Source organism: Macaca mulatta, chromosome 2 (genome assembly GCF_049350105.2).
Source record: "Macaca mulatta isolate MMU2019108-1 chromosome 2, T2T-MMU8v2.0, whole genome shotgun sequence".
In the NCBI taxonomy this organism is placed as follows: Eukaryota; Metazoa; Chordata; class Mammalia; order Primates; family Cercopithecidae; genus Macaca; species Macaca mulatta.
The window spans coordinates 126,136,246-126,161,558 of record NC_133407.1 but is presented as its reverse complement, the minus strand read 5'-3'; the positions used below and the strand labels follow the sequence as shown (position 1 = coordinate 126,161,558).

General features: G+C 42.0%; 1 protein-coding gene across 13 annotated transcripts in view; it reads left to right on the top strand.

Moving 5' to 3' along the window:
• CADPS (calcium dependent secretion activator) overlaps positions 1-25,313 on the top strand; it is a 483,498-nt gene that overhangs the window by 299,558 nt on the left and 158,627 nt on the right. For all 13 annotated transcript variants that reach the window (XM_015130515.3, XM_077993272.1, XM_077993270.1 and 10 more), the window contains exons 9-10: positions 9,616-9,682; positions 21,314-21,422. In XM_015130515.3, coding sequence (XP_014986001.1) covers positions 9,616-9,682; positions 21,314-21,422 — 176 coding nt within the window. The remainder of the gene's footprint in view (positions 1-9,615; positions 9,683-21,313; positions 21,423-25,313) is intronic.

The following is a 25,313-nucleotide window of genomic DNA, read 5'->3' as shown; positions in this document are numbered from 1 at the left end:
CTACCACGCCCAGCTAAGATTTACAAAAAATATATATATATAGAGAGAGAGAGAGATGGGATCTCACTATATTGCCTTGGCGGTTCTCAAACTCTTAGCCTTAAGCAATCCTCCCCCCTCAGCCTCTCAAAGGGCTGGGATTACAGGCATGAGCCACCAAACCTGGCCATCATCAAATTCTTTTCCCTCTGTCTTCAAGATAAATCTAGAATTCAACCCTTCACCCCTGCCTCCATATCACCATTGGCCTCCAAGCCTCCATTGCTGCTTCCCTTCACTTGCTGCTCCTGCCTCATAAGCAGTTCCCTGCTTCTGCCCCTGCCTCCCAGTATTCTATTTCCTACCATGAAGCAAGGGAATTTTATTTAAAAAACGCAAGTCGGATCCTGCCACTCGAATGCAGGAAAACCTCCAGTGATTCCCCATCTCATTCAGAGTAAAAGCCAATGTTGTTACCATGACTACGAGACCCTGCCTACCTGGTCTTGATCACTGTTCCAGCCACATTGGCCTCCTTGCTCTTCCTCCCAGGCACAAAGTACACCCCCATCTGAAGGCCCTTGCCCCGGCTGTTTCCCTTCTCTTTCACCCAGATCTCCAACATTTCTATACCTTATCAGAAAGCCTTACCTGGCCCACCTGTGTCCTCCCTCTCTCTCTTACTCTGTTTTGTTTTCACCAGAGCTGTTATCATTTATATCATATACTTCTTTATTTGTTAGTTCGTTGTCTGTCTTTCCCACTAGACTGTGAGTTCCTTGTCAGAAGGGAAATTTGTCCCCTTTTTTCACAGGACCTTCATACAGAGACTGACATGTAGCAAAAGTCCAGTGAATTATTTATTGTTTAGATGAATAAGTGAATAAATGAACCCCCATTTACACTTAGAGAAATTGGAGCTTAAAGTCGTTAAAATTCTTGCCCAAGTCAGAGCAAGCATTAGAGCTGGGTCCACAGTTATTGCTTTCAATCCAACCTTAACTGAGGACCTGAAGCTTGACTAAAATAGAGAGCTCCTTATGGCTCCACATTTAATTCATTCAATGAATCACAGTCCACCAACCAGGAGTAATTTGCAGCAGTTCTGATTATCCTTGTATTTTTTTAAAAACTTCAAAAGGAATACAGTTTGTAACACTCGGCTATCCTCTTAAAATCTCTTTTCCCCTTCCATTTCTGTAGCTGTGCTACTGTTCTAGACCTCTTGTTCTTCAAAATCATCACACTTCTCTCCTCCTCATAGGTCTCCAAGACACCACTCTTTCTGGCACAGACTCTAAAACCAGGGTACTGGACTAGACTAATTAAATATCTTCAGTGTTTCATTTTATCTCCCTTGTTGACTTCTTATCTATAAATGTCAATTAGATCAAGTCAGTTTATAGTGTTGTTCAAATAATCTATATCCTTACTGATTTTCTGTCATTCATTTAGAGGAAGCTCTCAATCTCTTACTACAATTTTAAATTTGTTTCTCCTTGTAGTTATGTCTGGTTTTGCTTCATATATTTTGCAGCTTTGTTGTTAGCTGCATAAACATTTAAGATTGCTATGTCTTCTTGATTGACTTACTCCTTTATCATTATGAAATAATCTTCTTGATCCCCAGCAATATTCTTTTCCTGCAATTTACTTTGTATGACAGTGATATAGCCACTCCAGTTTTTTTAATAAAAAAAGTGTTAGCATGGTAAATCTTTTTTTTCTATCTTTTTATTTTTAACCTATTTGTGTCTTTTATAAAGTGCATTTTTTATAGGCAGCATAGAATGCGGTCTAAGTTTTTAACTCAGATTTGAAGATCTCTGCCTTTTAGTTGAGATATTTAGCCTAATTACATTTAATGTTATTATTGATAGATTTAAACTTATTTTGTTATTTGTCATCCTCGCTTTTTATTTTCTGTTTGTCCTATCTGATCTTTGTTCCCTTTTTCCTATTTTTCTGCCTTCTTTGGAATTAGCTGAATATCTTTGTGATTCTACTTTGTCTTCTTTATTATCCCTAAATGCCAATTAGGTCAAATTGCCTGGAATGAAATTCTTGCCACAACCACTTACTAGCTGTAGGCAAGTTTCTTAACCCCTCTGGACTACATTTTGCTCAACATAAAACAGAAATAACAACAGTGTTTGTCTTGTAGGGTTGTTGTGAGGACTAAATGAGCTAATACATATACAGGATTTAGAACAAGGTCTGATACATGGTAACAGCTACAGCTATAGAAGAGTTATTGTTGTTAGTGGTGTTGGTTGTAATCATCATTGTTATTTGCTTTTATCTATTCTTTGTACTTTTCCCCAGCCCATGCTTCTTCTTGCTGGGCTGCTGTAAGATAGCTGAGGTACCTGGAGTCTCCCTGCTCTGCATACACTCCTTCACACCCAAGAAGAGGACAAAAGCATCCCTGTAGGAATCATGGTTCTTGTCTCACTGTGACTTCTATTCTTATAAGAAATTCTGATGAAGAATTTCTGACAAGGAGGAATAAGTTCAAGAGACCTATTGTATAATATGATGACTATGATTCATAACAATATATTGTATACTTGACAGTTGCGAGAGTAGATTTTTTTTTTTTTTTTTTTTTTTTTTTTTGAGACGGAGTCTGGCTCTGTCACCCATTCTGGAGTGCAGTGGCGCGATCTCGGCTCACTGCAAGCTCCGCCTCCCGGGTTCACGCCATTCTCCTGCCTCAGCCTCCCGAGTAGCTGGGACTACAGGCGCCCGCCACCGCGCCCGGCAAATGTTTTGTATTTTGTAGTAGAGACGGGGTTTCACCGTGTTAGCCAGGATGGTCTCGATCTCCTGGCCTCGTGATCCACACGCCTCGGCCTGCCAAAGTGCTGGGATTACAGGCGTGAGCCACCGCGCCCGGCCGCAAGAGTAGATATTTAATAAAGAGAGCTATGTTACTAATTCACATTAAATTCACAAATATCATATGAGAGAAGACTGTCCCTTTTTTTATTCAAATGAAAAGTTGCAAGCATTGCCATGGGTGCTACCCTGCCAAGTAGTCCCAGAGCAGAGGGACACTCAGGCCACGGTGGTCTTCCATGATTCAGCAATTTTGGGGGATTCCTGGAACTTAAGTTGAACACAGATGAATCTTCCTCTTATATTTTTAATCCTTTGTAGGTTGCTCTCTCTGGCCTCTCATATAACTAAAATGTCCCCAGTGAATAACATGAATGTCAGTGACCCAGTAGCAAGAATTTTACAAAAATGTCATAAGAGAGGATACATTCAAATCATGATGCAAAATATGGCCTGAAGCTCCAAACCCAGACATGTGTACCTCACTTTCCTTCTCAACAGATGTGCACCCAAAAGTTGAATGTGAGTTCAAGTAAAGAATCCAAAGAGAAACCCTTTACAAAGTTGGTAATTATTTACTCTTTCTACTAGGACTGCTTTTTTTTTTCTTTTTTTCTTTTTTTTTTTTTTTTTTTTTTTTGAGACAGTCTTGCTCTGTCACCCAGGCTGAAGTGCAGTGGCATGATCTCAGCTCACTGCAACCTCTGCTTCCAGGTTCAACTGATACTCATACCTCAGCCTCCTGAGTAGCCAGGACTACAGATGCATACCACCATGCCCAGCTAATTTTTTTTTTTTCAGTAGAGATGGGGTTTCACCATGTTGACCAGGCTGGTCTCAATCTCCTAACCTCAACTGATCTGTCCACCTCAGCCTCCCAAAGTGCTAGGAGTACAGGTGTGAGCCACTGTGAGGACTGCTGTTTTTACTACTACAAATAGTAGCACACATAACAACAACGATAATACTTATCCAGTCCTTACCACGTGCCAGTGAGCATGCTCAGTGCTTGACACATATCACCCCCATGAGTTCTCACAAGAACTCTATAAAGTAACTATTATGTTATCCCCATTTTACAGCTAAGGAAACTGAGGCACAGGGCAGCTAAGCCAAAGGAAAGTTAACGACAGAGCCAAAATTGCCACTTAGGTGTTTCTCCTTTAGTCTGAGATCTAACCACTGGTCTAAACTGCCTCTCAGTACATTAGAATGCTGCTTTATCTATTGGTAAATCCAGATTTCCACATATCCGGACAGCCTGAAGACAGAGATTCAGGGCCACTAATGCCCACACAAATAGATCTGCCTGTAGTGTGAGGAGCTAGGAGGGAAGCCACCTGTATGTCTGCAATAACAGAACTTCCATCTGCTCCAGGTACTGTGCATCCCATTTAATGAGCATGTTTCCACCCAAGAAAATGCAGAGCCGGAGCTGACTAGACAGAAACAGTACATCTCAGCCCTCAGTTTTTCTTGGTTTTGACACCTTCTGGTATGTGCCAAATTAGCAATAAATTCTGAGGAAAACCTCAGAGGGAAAGCCCCTCCCTCAAGCAGACTTTCCGAAGGAAAATTGTTGCCTTTTCTCTGATCCCACCAGCTTTCCCATTCAGAAGCCTTTAACCAGAAATCCCCTCTGTTCAATTAGAATCGTGACTCATGTTCTTACTTCAAAAAAAGAAACCAAAGTTTGTCATCTAGAAAGGAGGAGGAAGAGTGTGAAGAAGAGGGTGCTTTAGAGTCAGACTGTTCTGAGTTTAATTTCTGACTGTGTCCTTCATCCGCTGTGGAACCTGGGAAAGTTACTTAAACTTTCTTAGCCTCAGCTCCCTCAACCGTAAAACAGGAATAATAGTATATAATGATATAGCTAATAGTAAGTATTTACTTTAACCTAGCTATTGTTCTAAGCACTTTATGTTTCTACTTTAATCCTCACACCCTTGAGGTAGGTACCATTATTATTATCCCCATTGTATAGATGAGAAAACCAAAGTAGAGATAACTCTAGTAATTTATTTGCCCAAGATTGCACATGAATCTGGGTAACGTATCTCCACATTTAAGCTCTTAACTCCTCCAGATGAGTGTAATAAATTCCCATAAAGTGCCTGGCACAGCACAGAAAACTTGTAACACTTCACTAAGTAGTAGTTATTGTTTTTATTATGAAGTAGTTAACGATTCAATATGAATTACACTGTATAGGTTCTATGAACTTCTTCTTCTACTTTTATTCTCATGTATTATGATTATATACACAATAGATGTTGTAGCTGTATTCACTGTTGCAAATCTCTTTCTATGGATGCAAAGTAAAGGCAAAGCGTTAGTAGCTGCCAGATACAATTCCAGAAAAGTGTGAGGCTGTTACAATCTTGCTAGTCATTACTAAAAAAACTACAAAATTTCTTGCCCACTTCCTGAATTTGATTTTTTACATCATCTACTTCCCTATGTACCTAAGTCCAAGATTTCCTTTCACATATTTAACTTATTGTTTGCTGCTAAAATGATACATTTTCCTCTGCCCATAGAGAGATTTTGTAATAAAGCTGACATTTATTGTGCATCTACTTCCTGACGTGCCTCATGCTTATACTTCACAAGCACTGTCTCATTTAATCCTCACAACAGCCCTATTAGTGAGGAACCATTACTGACCTGTCTTACGGAGCACCAAGAGGTTAAGCATCTTGACCAACATCTCACAGTAACTGGTAGAACTAGAACTGGAAGATTATACTCTTAACTGTTACAAGCCAATAATCTCTCTCCTTAGCCCTGGCTGAACCTCCCTCTTATGTCCATTTATTCCATGAATACATTAATATATTATTTTAAGCACTGACCAGGACAGCTGGATGATCTATGTAACCCCAGAGCTGTTTGCGCCGGCCTCAGCCGCAGCACAGGGCTGATAAACTTATCAGTCATCTGGTCAATGCTCCCTGCCTCAGCTTTGGTCCAGCCATCACCTCTCTTGCCTGAGCCCCTGTGACCAGCTCTTCACTGATCTCTTTGCTTTCTCTCTTGCCACCCCCTTCCTCCTACAGTGTATTCTCTATCTAGCAGCCAGTGAGATCTTCTTAAATAGAAATATGATTGTATCCCCCCCACCCCACCTTTTAAAACCCTTCCATAGTTTCCCATTCATATTTAGAATAAGCATACTGGCGATCTGATTTACCCATTTAAGAGGTCAGTCTAGCTACTGCAGGATGAATGGAGAATAGACACAAGAAGGAAAGTAGGAAAGTCCGTTATCAGACTCCTGTCATGGTCTAGGTGGTGTTGATGGTGACTTGACTGGGTAGTTGCAATAGGGATGGAATGATATGGGGTACATTTGGGAAGGCAAGCTTGAAGAACTTGGCAATGGATTACATGTTTTGTATGCAGTGTTTTAAAATCTCATCAGAAATCTTTAGAAAGATCGCTCTGATCTCTCAAGAGCATGGCGCTTAAAACCAACTGAACTATAACAAACGTCTATTGACCAGTTACCATATATCAGGAACTGATAAGAATTCAGAAAGAAGAACATGGTTCTGTGCTAGGTATTTAGAAAGCAGGATCAGAGTTCCTTCCCTCCAGAAACTCACAGTTCAATAGTAACAATAAATATAACCACAAATAAATTAAAGCTGTGTGATAATTGTAACAGCAGAATTATCTACAAGGCCTAGGAGATGATGACATCAAAGTAAAGGTTTAAAGTGAGGGAGAATATGAGTTTTCCCATGAGGAACAGGGAGAAGGCATCCCAGGCAGCATAGGTTGTACCAAGTTACAGAGGTGTGAATTTTTATGGTGTGGTCAGGAATTACAGATACACAATGTAGATAATACAATGTGCGGGAACCAAGTCAAAGGTGTAAGCAGAGATGGAAAATGAAAAGTTTTTTAGGCTAGGTCAAGATGCTGGACTTTGTCCCTATAGGCTAAGGTTTTCCCAAGTGCATTCATGCCACTGATAGTACACTAGATTGTTTTAATGATATACAGACGAGCATGGATCAGATATAATTGGCCTTCCTTATCCACAGGTTCTACATCTGAGAAATCAACCAACCATGGATGGGAAATATTTGGGGGGGAAAAACAATGAAAAATAAAAATACCATAATAAAAAATAATGTGAATTAAAAATAATACAGTATAACAACCATTTACATAGTATTTACATTGTACAACGTATTATAGGTACTCTAGAGATGATTTAATATATATGGGAGGGGCCAGGCGAGGTGTCTCACACCTGTAATCCCAGCACTTTGGGAGGCCAAGGCAGGCAGATCAACTGAGGTCAAGAGTTCGAGACCAGCCTGGTCAACATGGTGAAACCTCGTCTCTACTAAAAATACAAAAATTAGCCAGGCATGGTGGTACACATCTGTAATCCCAGCTACTCAGGAGGCTGAGGCAGGATAATTACTTGAACCCAGGAGGTGGAGGTTGCAGTGAGGAAATCATGCCATTGCACTCCAGCCTGGGTGACAGAGTGCGACTCCATCTCAAAAAAAGAAAAAAAATTTTTTTTTTCTTTGCGACAGAGTCTGGCTCTGTCGCCCAGGCTGGAGTGCAATGGCGCGATCTCGGCTCACTGCAAGCTTCGCCTCCCGGGCTCACGCCATTCTTCTGCCTCAGCCTCCCGAGTAACTGGGACTACAGGCGCCTGCCACCACGCCCGGCTAATTTTTTGTATTTTTTTTTTAGTAGAGATGGGGTTTCACTGTGTTAGCCAGGATGGTCTCGATCTCCTGACCTCGTGATCCCCCCGCCTCGGCCTCCCAAAGTGCTGGGATTACAAGCGTGAGCCACCGCGCCCGGCCAAAAATTTTTTTAAAAAGGATGTGCTTAGTTTATATGCAAATACTATACCATTTTATGTAAGGGACTTGAGCGTCTGTGGATTTTGGTGTCTGCAGGGGTCCTGGAACCAATTCCCTGTAGGTGCTGAGGGACAAGTGTAATCATTTATGTATTTTAATGTGTGCTACATAATGTATAATTAGTATATCAAGCCTATAATATAGTTTCCTTTTCAAAATAAATGTATTCATGTTAAGTAAGTTAATTTAAAGAAAAATATCAAGTAAATCAATAGAATAGGTGAACAGATGTGGGACCAATCATGAAAATGAAATGTAAGAGGCCAAAATTTGAGGCACTTTTCATATAAATGGCAGGGGAAGAGGGTAGGCACTGAAGGAATTTTAGCATGGAAAAGGCATGATAAGATTTGCAGGTGGTAAGCTCTGTCTCATTTCCAGGAATAGGATAAAAATCATTCTCGTGTCCCTGAAACCAATTAAGAGGTTCCTCTATAATTGTCCATGGAAGCAAAAAATGTGGGTGGGGACTGAAATAGTGGAAGTGGGAAGAGGGAAGACGGAGCCGTGAGGAACTCCCCAGGAGGTAAAAACTCAACTGCACTTGGCTATTGAGGAAAAAGGATGAGGAAACAGAAGGACCCAGGATGACTCCTGGGTTTCTGGCTTGAAGGTCTGAGTAGATTTTGGCTGCCAGCCACTCTTAAGGGCCCCCAAAATTTGTCAGGCAGGAAAAGTTTTAATTAGGTGAATTCTTCATTATGTTCCAAAGCAGAAATTCTGTCTGATTTGAGGTGAGGTGAGGATTTGGAAGTTTTCCAGTGGGTATTGATGACAGTAAACAGGTAAAGCCAGTTTTAGAACTCAGTTAGTATTTGAATGTATTTCAGTATGACCAGATCTCTCCTTTCTTAGTTGGATAGAGCCTGAAAAATGCCAGCCTCGATTCCTAGATTGGTGCCAGTTCAATGTGTAACAATCCACAAAGCAGATAGGATAATACATGAATTGATTAGTAATATTGATCTTAGGCCAGGCGCGGTGGCTCACGCCTGTAATCCCAGCACTTTGGGAGACTGAGGCGGATGGATCAACTGAGGTCAGGAGTTTGAGACCAGCCTGACCAAAATGGTAAAACCCCATCTCTACTAAAAATACAAAATTATCCAGGCATGGTGGCGCATCCCTGTAATCCCAGCTACTTGGGAGGCTGAGGCAGGAAAATCACTTGAACCCAGGAGGAGGAGGTTGTGGTGAGCTGAGATCACACGATTGCACTACAGCCTGGGCAACAAGAGTGAAACTCCGTCTCAAAAAAAAAAAAAAAGCAGTAATACTTATCTTAACATATCCAGATAGCTTTGAGCTCTGCCTCTGTAGTTCTCAACCCTCCTTTTTATTTTATTTTCCTGTATAAAAAATTAATTTCTTTCAACCGAAGAGCTTTTGGAGAAGGAGGAAGGAAGTGGGGAGCACTTCCTGTGTTGACTTGGAACTTCCTCCCTGTAATGTACCCGCATTTCTCCTTGTAATACACCTGCAATACAGCAAAAGAAAACAAGGGAAGGTTTTCCTGAATGAAACTTGACAAGAGGCAAAAGAGTTGTGAGATTTAGCACCCTCTTTTTTCTTTTGTGTGCAGTGTCTTTCAGGAGTTCCCCTACCTAAAAGACTTTTAGCGCGTACACAAATTAAGTTGCAGCATAACATTTTCCAAGATGCTTTCTGGAATCAGTCAAGGAGTCTAAGTCTCACGATAGGCCTCAATTCCTCCTGTAAGTGGAAGTGAACAGTGCTTGCTGTTGCTTATGCTCAACCACAGGCTCCAAAATCTGTGCCCTGTTCCTGAGCCATGTGCATTTCCTTGTTTATATGTACCAAGCCTCATGGCAAAGTGTGTTCAACAATTCACTCACTCATGCATTAATGCAGCTCTGGTCTTTCTCATTTCCCTTAGGTATTTATGGGCCATCGGTAAGAATGTCTGGAAGAGATGGAAGAAAAGGTTTTTTGTATTGGTGCAGGTAACTAACTCTTCAACTCTAATAATATCAGTCTTAAGAGACATCAGTATTAAAGATTTGCTAGAATGAATGAATGCTTTTTAACTGAGTATAACTTTAATAAAATACACAGAGCTCATGCATTTAGCACAATGAATTTTTACATATATCCATGTAACCACCATTCAGAGGAGGATACGGAACATTTCCAGTACCCAAAGGTCTCCCTTGTGCTCTATTCTCTATTTTTATATCATTTTAAAAGGAGTTCAAGACTAGCCTTACCAACATGGTGAAACCCTGTCTCTAGTAATAGTACAAAAAGTTAGCCGGGCGTGGTGGTGCATGCTTGTAATCCCAGCTACTAGGGAGGCTGAGGCAGGAGAATCACTTGAACCGGGGAGGTGGAGGTTGCAGTGAGCTGAGACTGTGCCATTGCACTCCAGCCTGGGCAACAAGAGCAAAACTCCGTCTCCAAAAAAAATAATAATAATTAAAATAATGCATGGCTAAGCAATTGAAGCTATTTTAGCTTGCAGTACATTTCCTCAGACTATTAACTGGCCAATATTTATTCAGCACCTACTTTGTGTGGAGCACATTGAGAGGACATAGAGAAGAACTAAGGTCTGGTATTTAGCTCCCAGAAAGGAATCTGTTAGAGTTCTACATATGCAAACAGCAGAAATAGACTCAAGCTAATTAAGGTTTAAAAAATGAATATATGGAAGGCTTTGGAGTTAACTCATAGAATTGTGAAAAAGTCTGAATTACCCATCCATGTTAAGAACAGGGCCAGCATAGTTCCAGAAATCCAAGTTGTGTTAGGATTTGTTTTGTTCTAGCTGCACTGGCAGCTGATTGGATGGTGTCCATCTACACTGGATGTGGGTCTTCCTCTCCTAGGCCACCAACTCAACTGTCAATCTTCTCTGGCAACACCCTCACAGACACACCCAGACATAGTACTCCACCAGCCATCTAGGCATCCTTCAATCCAACCAAGTGGACACCTTATATTAACCATCACAAGTCCTGGAACCATGGCCAGTACTTCTGGTGTGGTCATGAGACAGACTGGCTCTGACCACTTTCCATCCTTGCATCTCTCCTTGAGGGTCAAATTTCATAGAGGGAGAATTGGTTTAGTCCAAACTTGTTCACTCCCAACTTTTAGCAGGAAGAAGGGGTGGCACTTGGATTGATAGTCCCACTGGATTGTCTTTCATGCAAAATCAGGATGCCATTACCAAAAGGAGAAATGGATATTGGGAAGGTAAAAATAACTGGTATCCACTTTAAAGAGCATACAATGTAAATGGGAAGACAAGACACATCAAAAGAGACGGTGCTGGCCAGGAGCACTGGCTCACGCCTGTAATCCCAGCACTTTGAGAGGCGGAGGTGGGTGGATCACTTGAGTTCAGGAGTTTGAGACCAGCCTGGGCAACATGGTGAAAATCCATCTCTACTAAAAATACAAAAACTAGCCAGGCATGCTGGCTTGCGCCTGTAATCCCAGCTGCGGGGAACGCGGAAGCAGGAGAATTGCTTGAACCCGGGAGGTGGAGATTGCGCCACTGCACTCCAGTCTGGGAGACAGAGTAAGACTCTGTCTAAAAAAAAAAAAAAAAAAAGCAGTGCTGAGTCATGCATGGTTCTCGCCCCTCAGTGCTTCTCATTGCACTTGGCACAGCAGTCTCTCTTGGAATCACTTGGGAGCATGCCTGGCCTCCCCGATAGACTGTGCACTGTTTCAGGGCCAGTTTTGTTTCTGATTCTTTTTTGTGCCCTTCCCTCTTTCCTCCACCACACTCATACACAGTCCCTAGCCCAGTGTCTGGCACAGGCAGTCAGGAAATGTTCATGGAAGAGAAAAGAAAAAGGAAGAGAGAGGAGAAAAGCTCAGGCAATACCTTGGGTGGTGCTGAAAAAGAAGAGATCATGTGCTCTGAGAAGTGGCTGGTGACAACCATTCTCAGATTTCTGAGAACTTCTGATATGATTAAGTACTTAGGAGAAGTAGATGACCTCTTATTTCGGGAGAGGAAACTCTTCAGGAAAAACAAGAGGAAATGTGTGGAAAACATCAGTAAAGCCATGTCTGTACAGTAAGTATAGGGAGAACCAAAAGGGAGAGAATGATTTTTTCAGGCAACTGGAACACAGGTGTTAAAGCCTTCACACTGAGCCTTCTACCAAGAGAAGATGAAAGTCACACAGCAGCTAAAAAGCAAGCTCTGTGCTCACTTCTGAGAATCATAAAAGGGTACTTCTCATCTAAAGTTCAGTATCTTTCCTAGAAAGGCAGGAGAAAATAAGTTCAGAATTCTGAGAAATTTTTCATGTACATATGATTCTCATTAACTTTAAAGAGCTGTCAAGGTATGTTGGGTACATCCATCCCGCCAAAAAAATCTGTTTCAGCCTGAATCAGATTTCTCCCTTAACAACCTCTGTGACACACAGAGGTGACATGAGAGTCCCATCATCACAAAGATAATGGGGGAGCCCGGGTGACAACTCAGGTCTTCTCTTTCAATTCTTGTCCCATTCACCACAACAATGTCTAAAAGCAATTTGCTAGCACACCCAGAAAATACTGCATTATTTTTAAATTATTTCCATTTTTTTCTTCTCCCCTATTTAAGTGATCACATTTAGAAGCACTTTATCAATATCATAATGAAAAAAATACACTCCCTTTGAAACAACCCCAATGCCATCAGAGCTGCAGGAGGAAAGTTCAAGGCGCCAGTGCTGGTCCAATGCAGAGGAAGCTAAAATGTCCCAGGTTGTTTGAAGAAAAGGATGTCAGTCCAAGTGGTGACAATTGGCCCCCAACAGCTGCATGCAATGTTGAATTCAGTCATATGTACAAGCAATTTTCAGTTTCTCTTTAGCCACCAACCCTTACTTTGAAACTCAAAATGCAAACATGAAACCCAGAGAACCACCCTGGTTCAATTTGCAGAATGGTGAGGGTTCTGGGAGAGGGAGAAGATTCCCCGAACCCCACCCCTGCTCCTGGGCAGCCTTAGAGGGAACTCCCTGGAAAACAGTGTGGAAACCACCAAACAGAAAGTATATCTACCCAAGTGACTTACTGAATCTTTGTGTCTTTCAATTCAGATGTTAGATCTTATGGAACGTATTTATATAGAGAGCTAGGAGCACACAATTTCCAATGCAATTATGATTTCATACATTAGATTTAAAACAAGGAAAATTGTCTGAAAAAAACAAAGACGAACAGAGGACATCCAACATTAGTCTCCTCAAAATTCATCTCCTACATGTACACATAGAGTCTACATTTTTGCTTATAACACGTAACAATTAAAACTCTCCCTGACTGAGATTTCCTATTAGTGCTACTGTCTTGGGGAACAAAATGTTAGCTATAAAGGGACTTTCTACTAGTCAGGGATAAAGGACATACTCAGAGGAGTGCTGGACCAAAGTAGCAATTCCCATTTCTTAAGGATCAGAGCTAAAATTATTATAGAGGTGGCTAGAGTCTACCCTACCACCTGTGAAGGGAATGAAGCAGTCGCAAGGAGCTTCTGTGCCAGAGATTCAAGCATTCCTGTGCGATGAGATGATGTCTGTAAATGTGGGCCTGGACCATCTGCATCAGGTGTTGTTTAAAATGCAGATCCCCAAGGTGCCATCCAGAAGACTCTGATACATTAAGTCTGGGGTGGGGCCCAGTAATCCATACTTATAACAAGCACCCCAGGAGATACTGATGCAGGTGGTCCAAAGGCCACCCTTGGAGAAACACTGCCTTGGAGGTCATTATCCTGCTTAAATGAAAGGTCTTATTCCCTTCAGAGGACACCCTCTTTGAGTTTATGTTCTCTATGGAACCAAGCATCAGAGTAGCTAAATAGATGACTATATTCAAATGGCATGATAAAGCCTCCTCTTGCCATGTTCCTTGAAATTCCAATATATGTCCTATAAACTTGGTTGGCTGCAAACCCTGATCCAGAGATTAAGGGGAAACGGGCCTTCAGTACCCTGAGTCAAGAAATTACTGGGGCCTTGTTCTAAACCCTCGGGTCCACGGTGAGAACCAAGCACATTGATTACTACTGTTAGTAACTCTAATGTGACCAAATCAACACTAATGATAAAGGTGCCAATTCCATAGAGCACCACTGGATAGCCAGAACGCCCACTCTGTGTGTGTAAGGAGAGCAGTGAAAACAGACCAACTTATCACCCATATCAGGTTAGAAAGTCTTAACGCTATCATCTTTTTATTTTAAAAATATTTTTATTCTATGATCAAAAGATTTCCAGTGGCTGAACATGGTGGCTCATGCCTGTAATCCTAGCACTTTGGGAGGCTGAGTCAGGTGGATCACGAGGTCAAGAGTTCGAGACCAGCCTAGGCAACATGGTGAAACCCCATCTCTGCTAAAAATACAAAAATTAGCTGGGCATGATGGCGCACACCTGTAGTCCCAGCTACTCAGTTGGCTGAAACAGGAGAATCACTTAAACCCGGGAGGCGGAGGCTGCAGTGAGCTGAGATCACTCCACTGCACTCCAGCCTGGGTGACAGAGGAAGATTCTTTCTCAAAAAAAAAAGATTTCTGGTTAAAATCTACTGTTTTGATGGGTGTTCAAATAATTTCTGAGATATTTCCCCCCATTTTAGCACTATACAAACAGTAATATTATGTGGTTCCTCTAATAATGTGGATAATCACTTGTATTTATACGGTTTCTTAGAGTTTACACAGTGTTCGTCAAGCTGGTCTTCATAACCTTTCTGTACTACAGTGAGGACAAGGCTTTTCTCAACTTCACATTAGAGGAAACTAAGGCTCAGAGTGGCTAAGTGGCCTGCCCAAGGTCAATGGCTTATAAGCAGCCAAATATGAAACCTAACACAGGCCAGGCACAGTGGTTCATGCTTGTAATCCCAGCACTTTGGGAGGCCAAGGCGGGCAGATCACAAGGTCACGAGTTCAGGAGATCGAGACCATCCTGGCTAACACGGTGAAACCCCATCTCCACCAAAAATACAAAAAATTAGCCGGGCGTGGTGGCAGGCACCTGTATGCCCAGCTACTTGGGAGGCTGAGGGAGGAGAATGATGTGAACCCAGGAGGCGGAGCTTGCAGTGAGCCGAGATTGCGCCACTGCACTCCAGCCTGGGAAACAAAGCGAGAATTTTTCTCAAAAAAAAAAAGAAAGAAAGAAACCTAACACAGGTCTTTTGATTGCAAGTGCCTTCAGTAACTCCAAGCACTTAGACAGGACTGGCACCCAAAGAGATCAATGCATACAGAATGTTATATATATGTTGGAATACTACTCATCCATAAAAAGAAATGAATTAATGGCATTCGCAGCAATTTGGATGGAATTGGAGACTATTATTCTAAGTGAAGTAACTCAGGAATGGAAAACCAAACATCAAATGTTCTCAGTCATAAGTGGGGGCTAAACTATGATGATGCAAAGGTATAAGAATAATACGATGGGCTTTGGGGACTCAGGAGGAAAGGGTGGGAAAAGGGTGAGGGATAAAAGACTACAAACTGGGTTCAGTGTATACTGATTGGGAGATGGATGCACCAAAATCTCACAAATCACCACTAAAGAACTTACTCGTGTAACCGAATACCACCTGTTCCCCAAAAACCGATGGAAATAAAACATTTTAAAATAAAACATTTTTAAAAGAATGTTCTAGAACTGAATTACTCAGCTAGAACCAACATGGCTCCTCTGTTTCTGATTCCCAACTAAGAATGTTACCAAAAATTATGTTCTAGATTTCAGAAAAATAGCTAAATCAGAACAAGACAAAATATTGTTAGATAATACATAATGCCTTGGAATACAGTAGTAGTCACCTGGGAATACAATATTGAAATAAATTAACCACAAAAATGAATTGTAAGACATATGAGTAGTTGAAGAATTTGTAGCTCTGAATGTTTGTTTTTGCCACTCAACTCCATAATTGCTCTAGAAGACATTTATATTTATATTCTGGTTGCAAATGGCAGATATCAACCCAAACAACCTTAAGTTTTAAAAGGGGAAGAATTGTATTGGTTAGCTAATTAAACTAGTAATTAACTGGAGAGTCTTCTGTCATGGCTAGATCAAGGACTCAAACAATATTATCAAGCCTCTGTCTCTCAATATATGTAATCCCTTGGCTCTGATTTCCTCTGAATTGACTTCACTCTCAGGCATGATCTCTGGCAGCTCAAGCCTTACAAAAGTTTACCAGCCCCAGAGAAAACTTTTCGTTTCCAATTGTTCCAGTACAAGTGTTTTACTCACCGTACTTCCAGCTAGACATACAGTTAGGCCCACACAAACCACTTGCATTGAAAATTGAAAAAAGAGTGGTTCCCAGAGGAAGACCAGGATTCAGTTATGGGAGGGCAATGAATGCCCTGCATGCACACATAAGAAATGCCCCCACAGAAGGCCAGGTGCAGTGGCTTGTATCTATAATCCCAGCACTTAGGGAGACTGAGCTGGGATGATCACCTGAGGCCAGGAGTCTGAGACCAGTCTGGGCAACATAGTGAGACCCCATGTCTACAAGAAATAAATTCTCTTTTAATTATCAAAAAAGGAAATGTCTCACAGATGTTGTCATCATCCCCATTTATAGATCACAAAACCATGTCCTAGAAAAGTTAATTGAACTGTGTTGGTTCACATAGAAAATAATGGATCTGAAAACCAAATCCAGTTCTGCATGACTCTAAAATCTATTCTCCTTCTCCTCCACCAAATGGCCTTCACTTCAGTGCCAATCAGAAATCTAGGATTTAGACACTGTGATCCTTCATTCGCAACTACATCACATTAAAAATAGTCCTTAGTCTCCAGGAACTGTGTGATTCACACCATAAAAATTTTCTCCATCCTCAGATTTTGGCTCAATCCGTCAATGCTTCCTCAGGAATTCCTTGCCCAACCACCCATCTAGACCAAATCTCCAAGCTCTTACAGTATGATATACCTCTCTTTTTAATATTTGCCATTATTAAGATAACACGTTTCTGAAATAACGTGATTAATGTCTACCTTCACACTAGACATGAGAACAGGAATCATGTCTGGTTTTCTGCATGTTTATAGTCCCCAAACCGAACACACTACCTACGTATTTGTTGAATGAATGAATGCATCTATTATAAACAACGCTTTTCTAAAATATGTATGTGAATTTTGGACAAGGGCTAGTGACCAGCGTTCAGTAAAAATAACAGCTGATTAATTTTCAAAGAATGATGGTAAAAGCAAGGAAAGGGGATTTAGACAAAATACATTCTACTGTTCTATGTCCAAGTATTTTAGTCTCCTATAGGTGATAAGAAGAAGGGGAGGGGAGAGTTGGGGACAAGAAAAGTCTAACCTTTTCATCTCATGACTAGAATCTACTTGCTAACTATAATTGAAACTCAGGGTCAATCTTAGAGGTTATGGACAGTTCCTATATATTAAAACAGTGGTTCTCACACTTTAGCATGTATTAAGAGATATCTGGTCAGGTGTGGTGGCTCATGCCTGTAATCCCAGCACTTTGGGAGACCAAAATGGGACGATCACTTGAGCCCAGGAGTTCAAACCAGCCTAGGTAACATAGTGAGATATCACCCCCCCCTACACACCGCCATCTCTACCAAAAAAAAAAAATTAAAAAAAAAAAAAAAAAAAGCCAGGCATGGTGGCACATGCCTCTAGTCCCAGCTACTGGGGAGGCTGAAGCAAGAAGATCACTTGAGCCCAGGAGGTCAAGGATGTAGTGAGCCATGTTTGTGTCACTGCGCTTCAGCCTGAGCAACAGCAAGACCCTATTTTGAGAGAGAGAGAGAAAAAAAGAGAGAGAGAGAGAATCTGAGACAATTATGAAAAATGTATAATCCTAAGACCTACTCTGAACTGAGTTTCTGATTCTGGTCTGACTTAAAGAATGTAGCTACATATTAACAACCTAATCCACCCCCTCACCCCACACACACACTGTCTAATAATAAAGGCAGCTGCTGTCATCCACTCTTTTTTTTTTTTTTTTTTTTTTTTTTTGAGATGCAGTTTCACTCTTTCTGGCAGGCTGGAGTGCAGTGGTGCGATCTCAGCTCACTGCAACCTCTGCCTTCCCATTTCCAGCGATTCTCCTGCTTCAGCCTCCAGAGTAGCTGGAATTACAGGAGCCTGCCACCATGCCCACCTAATTTTTGTATTTTTAGTAAAGAGGGGGTTTCACCATGTTGGCCAGGCTGGTCTCAAACTCCTGACCTCATGATCCGCCTGCCTCATCCTCCCAAAGTGCTGGGATTACAGGCGTGAGCCACTGCGCCCAGCCCGCCACCCGCTCTTTAAGGAACATTATTTCAAAGCATTCTCTAGTTTAAACAAGTGACTGGAAATGAGCTAAGGGTTTTTAAAGGTGTATCTGAGGTGCAGCCACCTTTAAAATAAAACCTTGCTGACTGTTCCCTCAGAAGTCCCAACTGTCTGTCCCATGATTCCATGAGAAGGTACCTACCCTCTGAAAATCCCAAGGATGGGAAAAACATAGTCCTTTATGCCCTTCTCTCCAAAGTGCACTTTCAGATATCTGCTGGTTGTTTAAGATCACTAGATTTTTATGCTTTCTGTTGTAGGCCAGGCTCTCTGACAAGGATGGCTGACTTTCTCACTTCTAACATGCATTCCAGGCTCTGCCGTGCCTTTATTACAACAGTGCTCGCTGCCTCCTTAGTTTTTCGTCAACAAAATACAGTTTTAAAAGAATTCTATGACAGAGGAACATGCATTTCATTGGGAATGGCTTTTACTGAGTGTGGTCTTGTGGAAGTGTAAAAAATAAATGTAAAGCTTTCCAAATCTTTGCAATTCTCCCACCATTCAAGCGCTCTAGAAAAACTGAGGTTCCCCAAAAAATTTCCAATAATCAGAATCATTCAAAGAGAAATCATTCTTTCTCCCCTCCTTTATTTCCTAAAGTACATTGCAAAATCCTAAATCAAGACGCTCCCAATAAACCAACTCAATTTGGTTTACCAACTCAAACCAGTTCAGTTTGTCAAGAGTGACTTTAGCAATATAACCAGAAGAGGGCATCAGCATACAGCTCTCCAAGAAGGACGCCACTGAAATAGAAAAGGAAAAAAAAAAAATCAAAAAGCCCAAACCATGTAGTAATAGTAAATGCATAAATCTTGAAATAACACCCTTCTGTTGTGATTTTTTTTTTAATCTCAAGTGAGTGTCGGCAACTCTGTTTGGCCAATCACATTAACAAACTATGTCATCTCTCGTGTTGCCAGATGAGAAATGCCAGGTTAAAAAAAAAAAAAAAAAAATCTGGCTGGGCACGATGGCTCACGCCTGTAATCCCAGCACTTTGGGAGGCCGAGGCGGGCGGATCACCTTCGGTCGGAAGTTCGAGACCAGCCTGACCAACATAGAGAAACCCCATCTCTACTAAAAACACAAAATTAGCCAGACATGGTGGTGCATGCCTATAATCCAGCTACTCAGGAGGCTGAGGCAGGAGAATCACTTGAACCCAGGAGGCGGAGGTTGCGGTGAACCAAGATTATGCCATTACACCCCAGCCTGGGCAACAAGAACAAAACTCCATCTAAAAAGAAAAAAAAAAAAAAATCTCCATATAACCATTCCAGCAATATCTATGATCATTGTCATGCAAAGGGTCACAGGAAATCTGTTATCCCTAGAATCAATAATAACAAGTTGGAAAGGCCTGGTGCTATACTTGGAATACCCTGTAAATTTGGGGGGTAAAACCTCTTGATTGGATTGTATGTACTCAACTTTCTAGAACCAATCAGAGTCAACTAGTGAATGTCCATTATATGGCAGATTTTGCTCATGGGAGTGAAAATACAATCAAGACATATGACTACCTAGACCTGCCTTCAATGAATTTATAATCCAGTAGGTAAATCCACCTATTGAGCTACGCTATATTAAAATGTGTGTCGAATGCAAGGAAGCTGCCTGTAAAAATGCATATGTATATGAAGTGTTTGCTCTATGGGTATCACACATGGTATGTAAAACTCAATTCTCTAGCAACAATAAGATGCCGGTAAATACAGATGAAGACTCTGAGGCTTAGAGAACAGACAGCTTTAACAGAACTGGGATGGGACCCCAGGCCCATGGAACCCCCAGCCTACACTCTTATCCTTCCATTTTAGGAGAAGAGTATGTTATTGGTTATTTTCTTTATTACAATAATTTATATGTGTTTCTTTATGAAAATACTCTCAGTGACCCAGCCTTAGGTTTCCCCTGGCGTTGCGATATAAGGAAGAAGTTCTGCAAACCCTTTACATTATGAAGAAACCCAAGTGGGGCAGTAAAGTTTCCATCAGGAGCCAACAGAGGGCAGCAACAGACAAACCAACTACCAAAAACATCCTCCTGCGGACACTCTGCATCTCTCCACTGGGACCCTCACGCCTCAGACAGTGGGGGAGATGCATGTAGCGCTCAAGAACGTCAACTTCGTATCACCATTAAAACAGCAAAAACAAATCTCACTGTAGAAGAGGCTAAAAATGTCCCCCGCTGGGATCAAAGTTCACTTAGAAAGTGTCTCTTTTAATAAAGGAAACTAAGGGATGAGGGATGTGGCACTCCTTCTCCAAGACATTTGACATCCATGGATAGTAAATATGCCTGAGAGCTTTTAGCCCAAAGCTGGGAGGATGCTTGCTTTCCCACGGGCTCCTTGCAGACAAGCCAGATGTAGAAATGCTAAGTATATGTGCTGGGTCTGGATGCACTAGAGCGACAGGGTCCTGAAGGCGGGCCTGCAGCTGTGAGCACCCGCCCTGCACTGGCATGGTTTGTGTCGATGGAGTGAGGGCTGCCATTAGGGCACCAGTGACAACAGCCACGCCACTGGGGGGGCTGAGGATTGCTCTACTGTGACTGGCACCTAGCGATCAAGCACTCATTGCTTGTGACAGAGTGTCACTCCTGCACTTGTCTGAGATGAAAAGAAGACTTCAAAGCAACCAAAGTACTCCTTCAGCAGGAAGAAGAAAAGGATGAAACACGTAGATTGACGCTGATCAAAATGGTGCAAAAAATGAAATACTAAAATAAAAAGGCATGAATAAATGAATGTCTAGCCTCTAACTTCTGACCAAAAGGCCCATGTTGTATCTGCAAGCATAGCAGTCTCAGCCAAGGCCACAGTCACATTAGGTAGAACATACAAAATTGCTGTCATTTAACCACTTTTGACCTACAAAAATGGCAATCGCATGTAGCTTAACCCAATTATATTAAAAGCAATAATGATAATAGCTAATCTTCATCAAGCACTTACTAAGTGCCAGGAACAGACTCTAAGTGCATTCCACATGTGAACTCATTCAGTCTTCACAATAAGCCAAAGAGGTAGGTTCTAAGGTTGTATCCAGTCTACAAACGAGGTTATAAAGGACCAGAGAGGTTAAGTAACATGCTCAACGTCACACAGCCAGGAGGTAGCAAAACTCAATTTGAACCCAACCACTCAGTCCAGATCCTCAGATGAGAGAACATGGGGGAGGGTTTTTTGGAGAAGACAGGCTCTAGGGGTCAATCTCACAGTCTGCTTTTCCTTAACAGGTCAGTCAGTACACATTTGCCATGTGCAGTTATCGGGAGAAGAAAGCGGAGCCTCAGGAACTTCTACAATTGGATGGCTACACTGTGGATTACACCGACCCCCAGCCAGGTACCCACCGACCCTCAAGGCCACGAGCCCACAAACCCTCAGCCTTCCCAAATCAATGGTCACCTAATAATTGCTGGGCACTTATTCCATGCTAGGCACTAAGTCAATTTACTAAGGGTTTCAGCTGTCAACGGCACAATCCCTGATATTACGCCGTTTCCATCCCAGTTGGTTAAATGCCATCCTAACCTAGGGTTTTGGTTTTACTCAAGGGATTCTCTAATTTAAAACCAAAAAGGAAGAGCATTTTTCTTTTACCTACCTGTATCCACATGAAATATGGACTCCACCATACAATGCTTAAAACAAAAATTCTGAAAAAGAAGTAGTCCTACATGTACACCAGAGAGAGAGAGAGAGAGAGAGAGTGTGTGTGTGTGTGTGTGTGTGTGTGTGTGTGTGTGTGTGTGTGTGTGTGTTGTTTCACCAGTGATGTGTGAGCTTGGCAGGTTTCAGTGACCAAGTGAGCCTGCCCAATATACCCATATTCCCTAACTACAATTCAAGAGCTCATAAGGTTAGCTGGCAGCACTTGAAAACCCTCCCTAAATGTCTTTTTTCCTGTGAAGACACCAATCCACAAGCAGAGACAATGAAGCCCTTAAGCCTTATGTAACTAAGAAAACTACACAAACGGTAGTATTTCTTAAAAGTTCTACACTGCATAAGTTCTACATCCTGCCCCCTCGCACCTCTCCCCCTACCCATTTTATCTTTTTCCCAGAAAAAAAAAAATGAATAGAAATCAGCCTCAAAGAACCTTCAAAATGGGAGGGGGGTGCGAAATCATTTCAGCATATTAATGAACAACAAGCACCAACAGCCCTCTCCCGGAGAAGTTTATTTTTATGCCAAATCTGCACAAGGAAAGCATTTCCAACCATACTGCATTATTTGGCCCAAAACCTTTTTTTCTACTCCCATATTGCTCTTCCACATGCAACAAAATACACAAAAAAGAAAAACAGAGTTTGAGAGAAGATGGGGTGCTAACCTGAAAAGGTATGGCAGGGAAGACCTTGAGCCCAGCCCACTTAGTAAAATTAGCACCCTCAGAATCTCAACCGAGCGACTGGGCCCAGCCCCACCCCTTCGGACTTTCATATGTTATTTGCATCCTGCCGGAGCAGAATACAGAGCTGACCACATAAGGCATGAATTAAATGCTCTGCCTGGAAATCCTTCATAATGAGTAGAACCAATGAGTTGGAAACAAACAATTTCATGCAACTTCTCATGGAAAGGATGGGGCTCCTGCCTTAGGAAACCACTCCTTAGGGCATTCTGTGATGGTCTGTGTTCTTCTTAAGTCATTGGGTTTCCTTCAGAAAAACAGATTCAGTCCTCCTTAGGACTTTTATTTTTAAGTAGAAGGCTCGGGTGAGGCGTGGTGGCTCACATCCGTAATCCCAAGGCGAGGGGATTGCTTGAGACCAGAGTTCATGACAAGCCTGGGCAACAGAGCCGGACATCATCTATACAAAAAAATTTAAAAATAACCAGGGCATGGAGGCACACACCTGTAGTCTAAGCTACTAGGGAGGCTAAGGTGGGAGGATTGCTTGAGCCTAGGAGTTGGAGGCAGCAATGAGCTATGATTGCACTGCTGCACTCCATCCTGGGTGACAGAGAGAGACTCCAACTCAAAAAATAGAAAGAATTGTAAAAATTAATAAATTTTAAAACATAAAATGGGAAGCTAAAGGGCCAGTATGAGAAGGGAAATCAATACCATCTTATGACAATAATTCCTTTTAAGCCAGTTCATTTTCCTTTCCCCCCACGTGATTGTATTTAGCCCTCATGGTAATCCCACAAAGTGGATAAGACCGGGATCATTACCCCATTTTGTAAATGAAGAAGCTGAGATTCTGAGATATCAAAGGCTATTGTTTGAGACTGCCTGGTGGCTGAGCTGGAACTCCGGGTCTAACCCATGTCATGCTTTGGCATTTGCAATAAAGCATAGCTGCATGAACAGCTATAGCAAAGCTATGGTTGTTACTTTATCAGATGAAAGCAAAATTATCTTCCCTCAGTGGGGAGGGCAGGAGTGGAGAGAGCTATTCTATCTACATGTGTAAGGAGTAACTGTGCACATATATTTTTAAAGCTTATTTCTTTTTAAATCGATCCCATAGGATATAATTTATAAATTTCCTTACGAAAGATGTAAGTGGAAAGATGTAAAATGTAAATCAATTATGTACTTGAGAATAATAAGCAGCTTCCTCTATCTTTCCATGTGCTAAGTCCTATTTATTCCCCAAGTAATGTTTGATTGAAAACGGAGACTTAAATTCTCCCAGTTGTCATGGGAAAGTCTAACTTGGAACGGTGGCTCACGCCTGTAATCCCAACACTTTGGGAGGCCGAGGCGGGCAGATCATGAGATCGGGAGATGGAGACCATCCTGGCTAACACGGTGAAACCCCGTCTCTACTAAAAAAATACAAAAAATTAGCTGGGTGTGGTGGCGGGTGCCTGTAGTCCCAGCTACTCGGGAGGCTGAAGCAGGAGAATGGCATGAACCTGGGAGGTGGAACTTGCAATAAGCAGAGACCATGCGCCACTGTACTCCAGCCTGGGCGACAGAGCAAGACTCCATCTCAAAAAAAAAAAAAAAGTGATTATTGGCCAGGTGCGGTGCCTCACGCCTGTAATCCCAGCACTTTGGGAGGCTGAGGTGGGCAGATCACTTGAGGTCAGAGGTTCAAGACCAGCCTGGCCAACATGGTGAAACCCCATCTCTACTAAAAATACAAAAATTAGCCACATGTTGTGGCACATGCCTGTCATCCGAGCTACTCGGGAGGCTGAAGCAGGAGAATCGCTTGGACCTGGGAGGCAGAGGTTGCAGTGAGCCAAGATTGCACCACTGCACTCCAGCCTGGGCGACAGAGAGAGGCTCTGTCTTAAACAAACAACAAAAAAGTAATTATTAAAAATAAATGTTCCTGAGCCCCACTTCTAACCTGTGAACCAGAAAGAGGAAGAGGTCAGAATCTTTGTATTTAAATAAGCACTGCAGGGGATTCCTGAACATTTGCCAGCTGGAGAGCCAAGCATTTTAACCAATGTCCTCAGATTTGAGGATTCTCCTCAACTGCTCCCTGAAAGGTGAGTGTGCAAATGGGGAGGACTTCAGACTCTATCTCTCTCCCTCTTTCTCTTGATTTTATCCCGGTTGTCAGTGGACCCCACTGGTGGTGATTTTATGGGCTAAGAACCCCTGTGGCCTATTGCTCTCTGCCGTGGAAGGGAGGGACGCAACCAAATATTGTTGCCTTAGTACCAGCCTACAGTCTAGGTGGTTCCCCCTGACACAAGCATTTTCACTAAATAAACTCTACCTGTTTGGGTCCTTGATGTTTAATTTGGTGAATTGGCAATGTAAGTTTCACTTACAAGCTACTCCTTTTAAGCTAAAACTAAAAATGCTTCACTTTACCTTTCCCTGTGTATGGTTTGGAAAGTTTGAGACAATCTCTCAATTTCTATCCGATTAGATAATGAAGTCTTCAAATAAAAGAATATTAATCCAGAATAATTCAATGCCACAGTTTATCAAACAACTAAATTATTCTTACATGATTCATAAAGACCTTTTTTACCCTCATAAATGGACCTCGGCCATGCAAGTTGTTGGAAGTGAAATCCGTTTCTCCTAGAGAGCTGGCCAGCATTCCTTTGCCTGGTCTGCCTCCATCTATTCCCAGACGTGTCTTTGTCTTTGACCTGTGGGACTGTGCCCTCGTTCTCCAAGGAGAGCCCATGCAAGGTCACACATCACATTCTTCAGATTCAGTCCCCAGGAGTTGTTGCTTTTTCTAAGACTGATGGCCTTGCAGCACATGTGGGTCTTCACTTTGTGGATGTTCACTTTGCTTT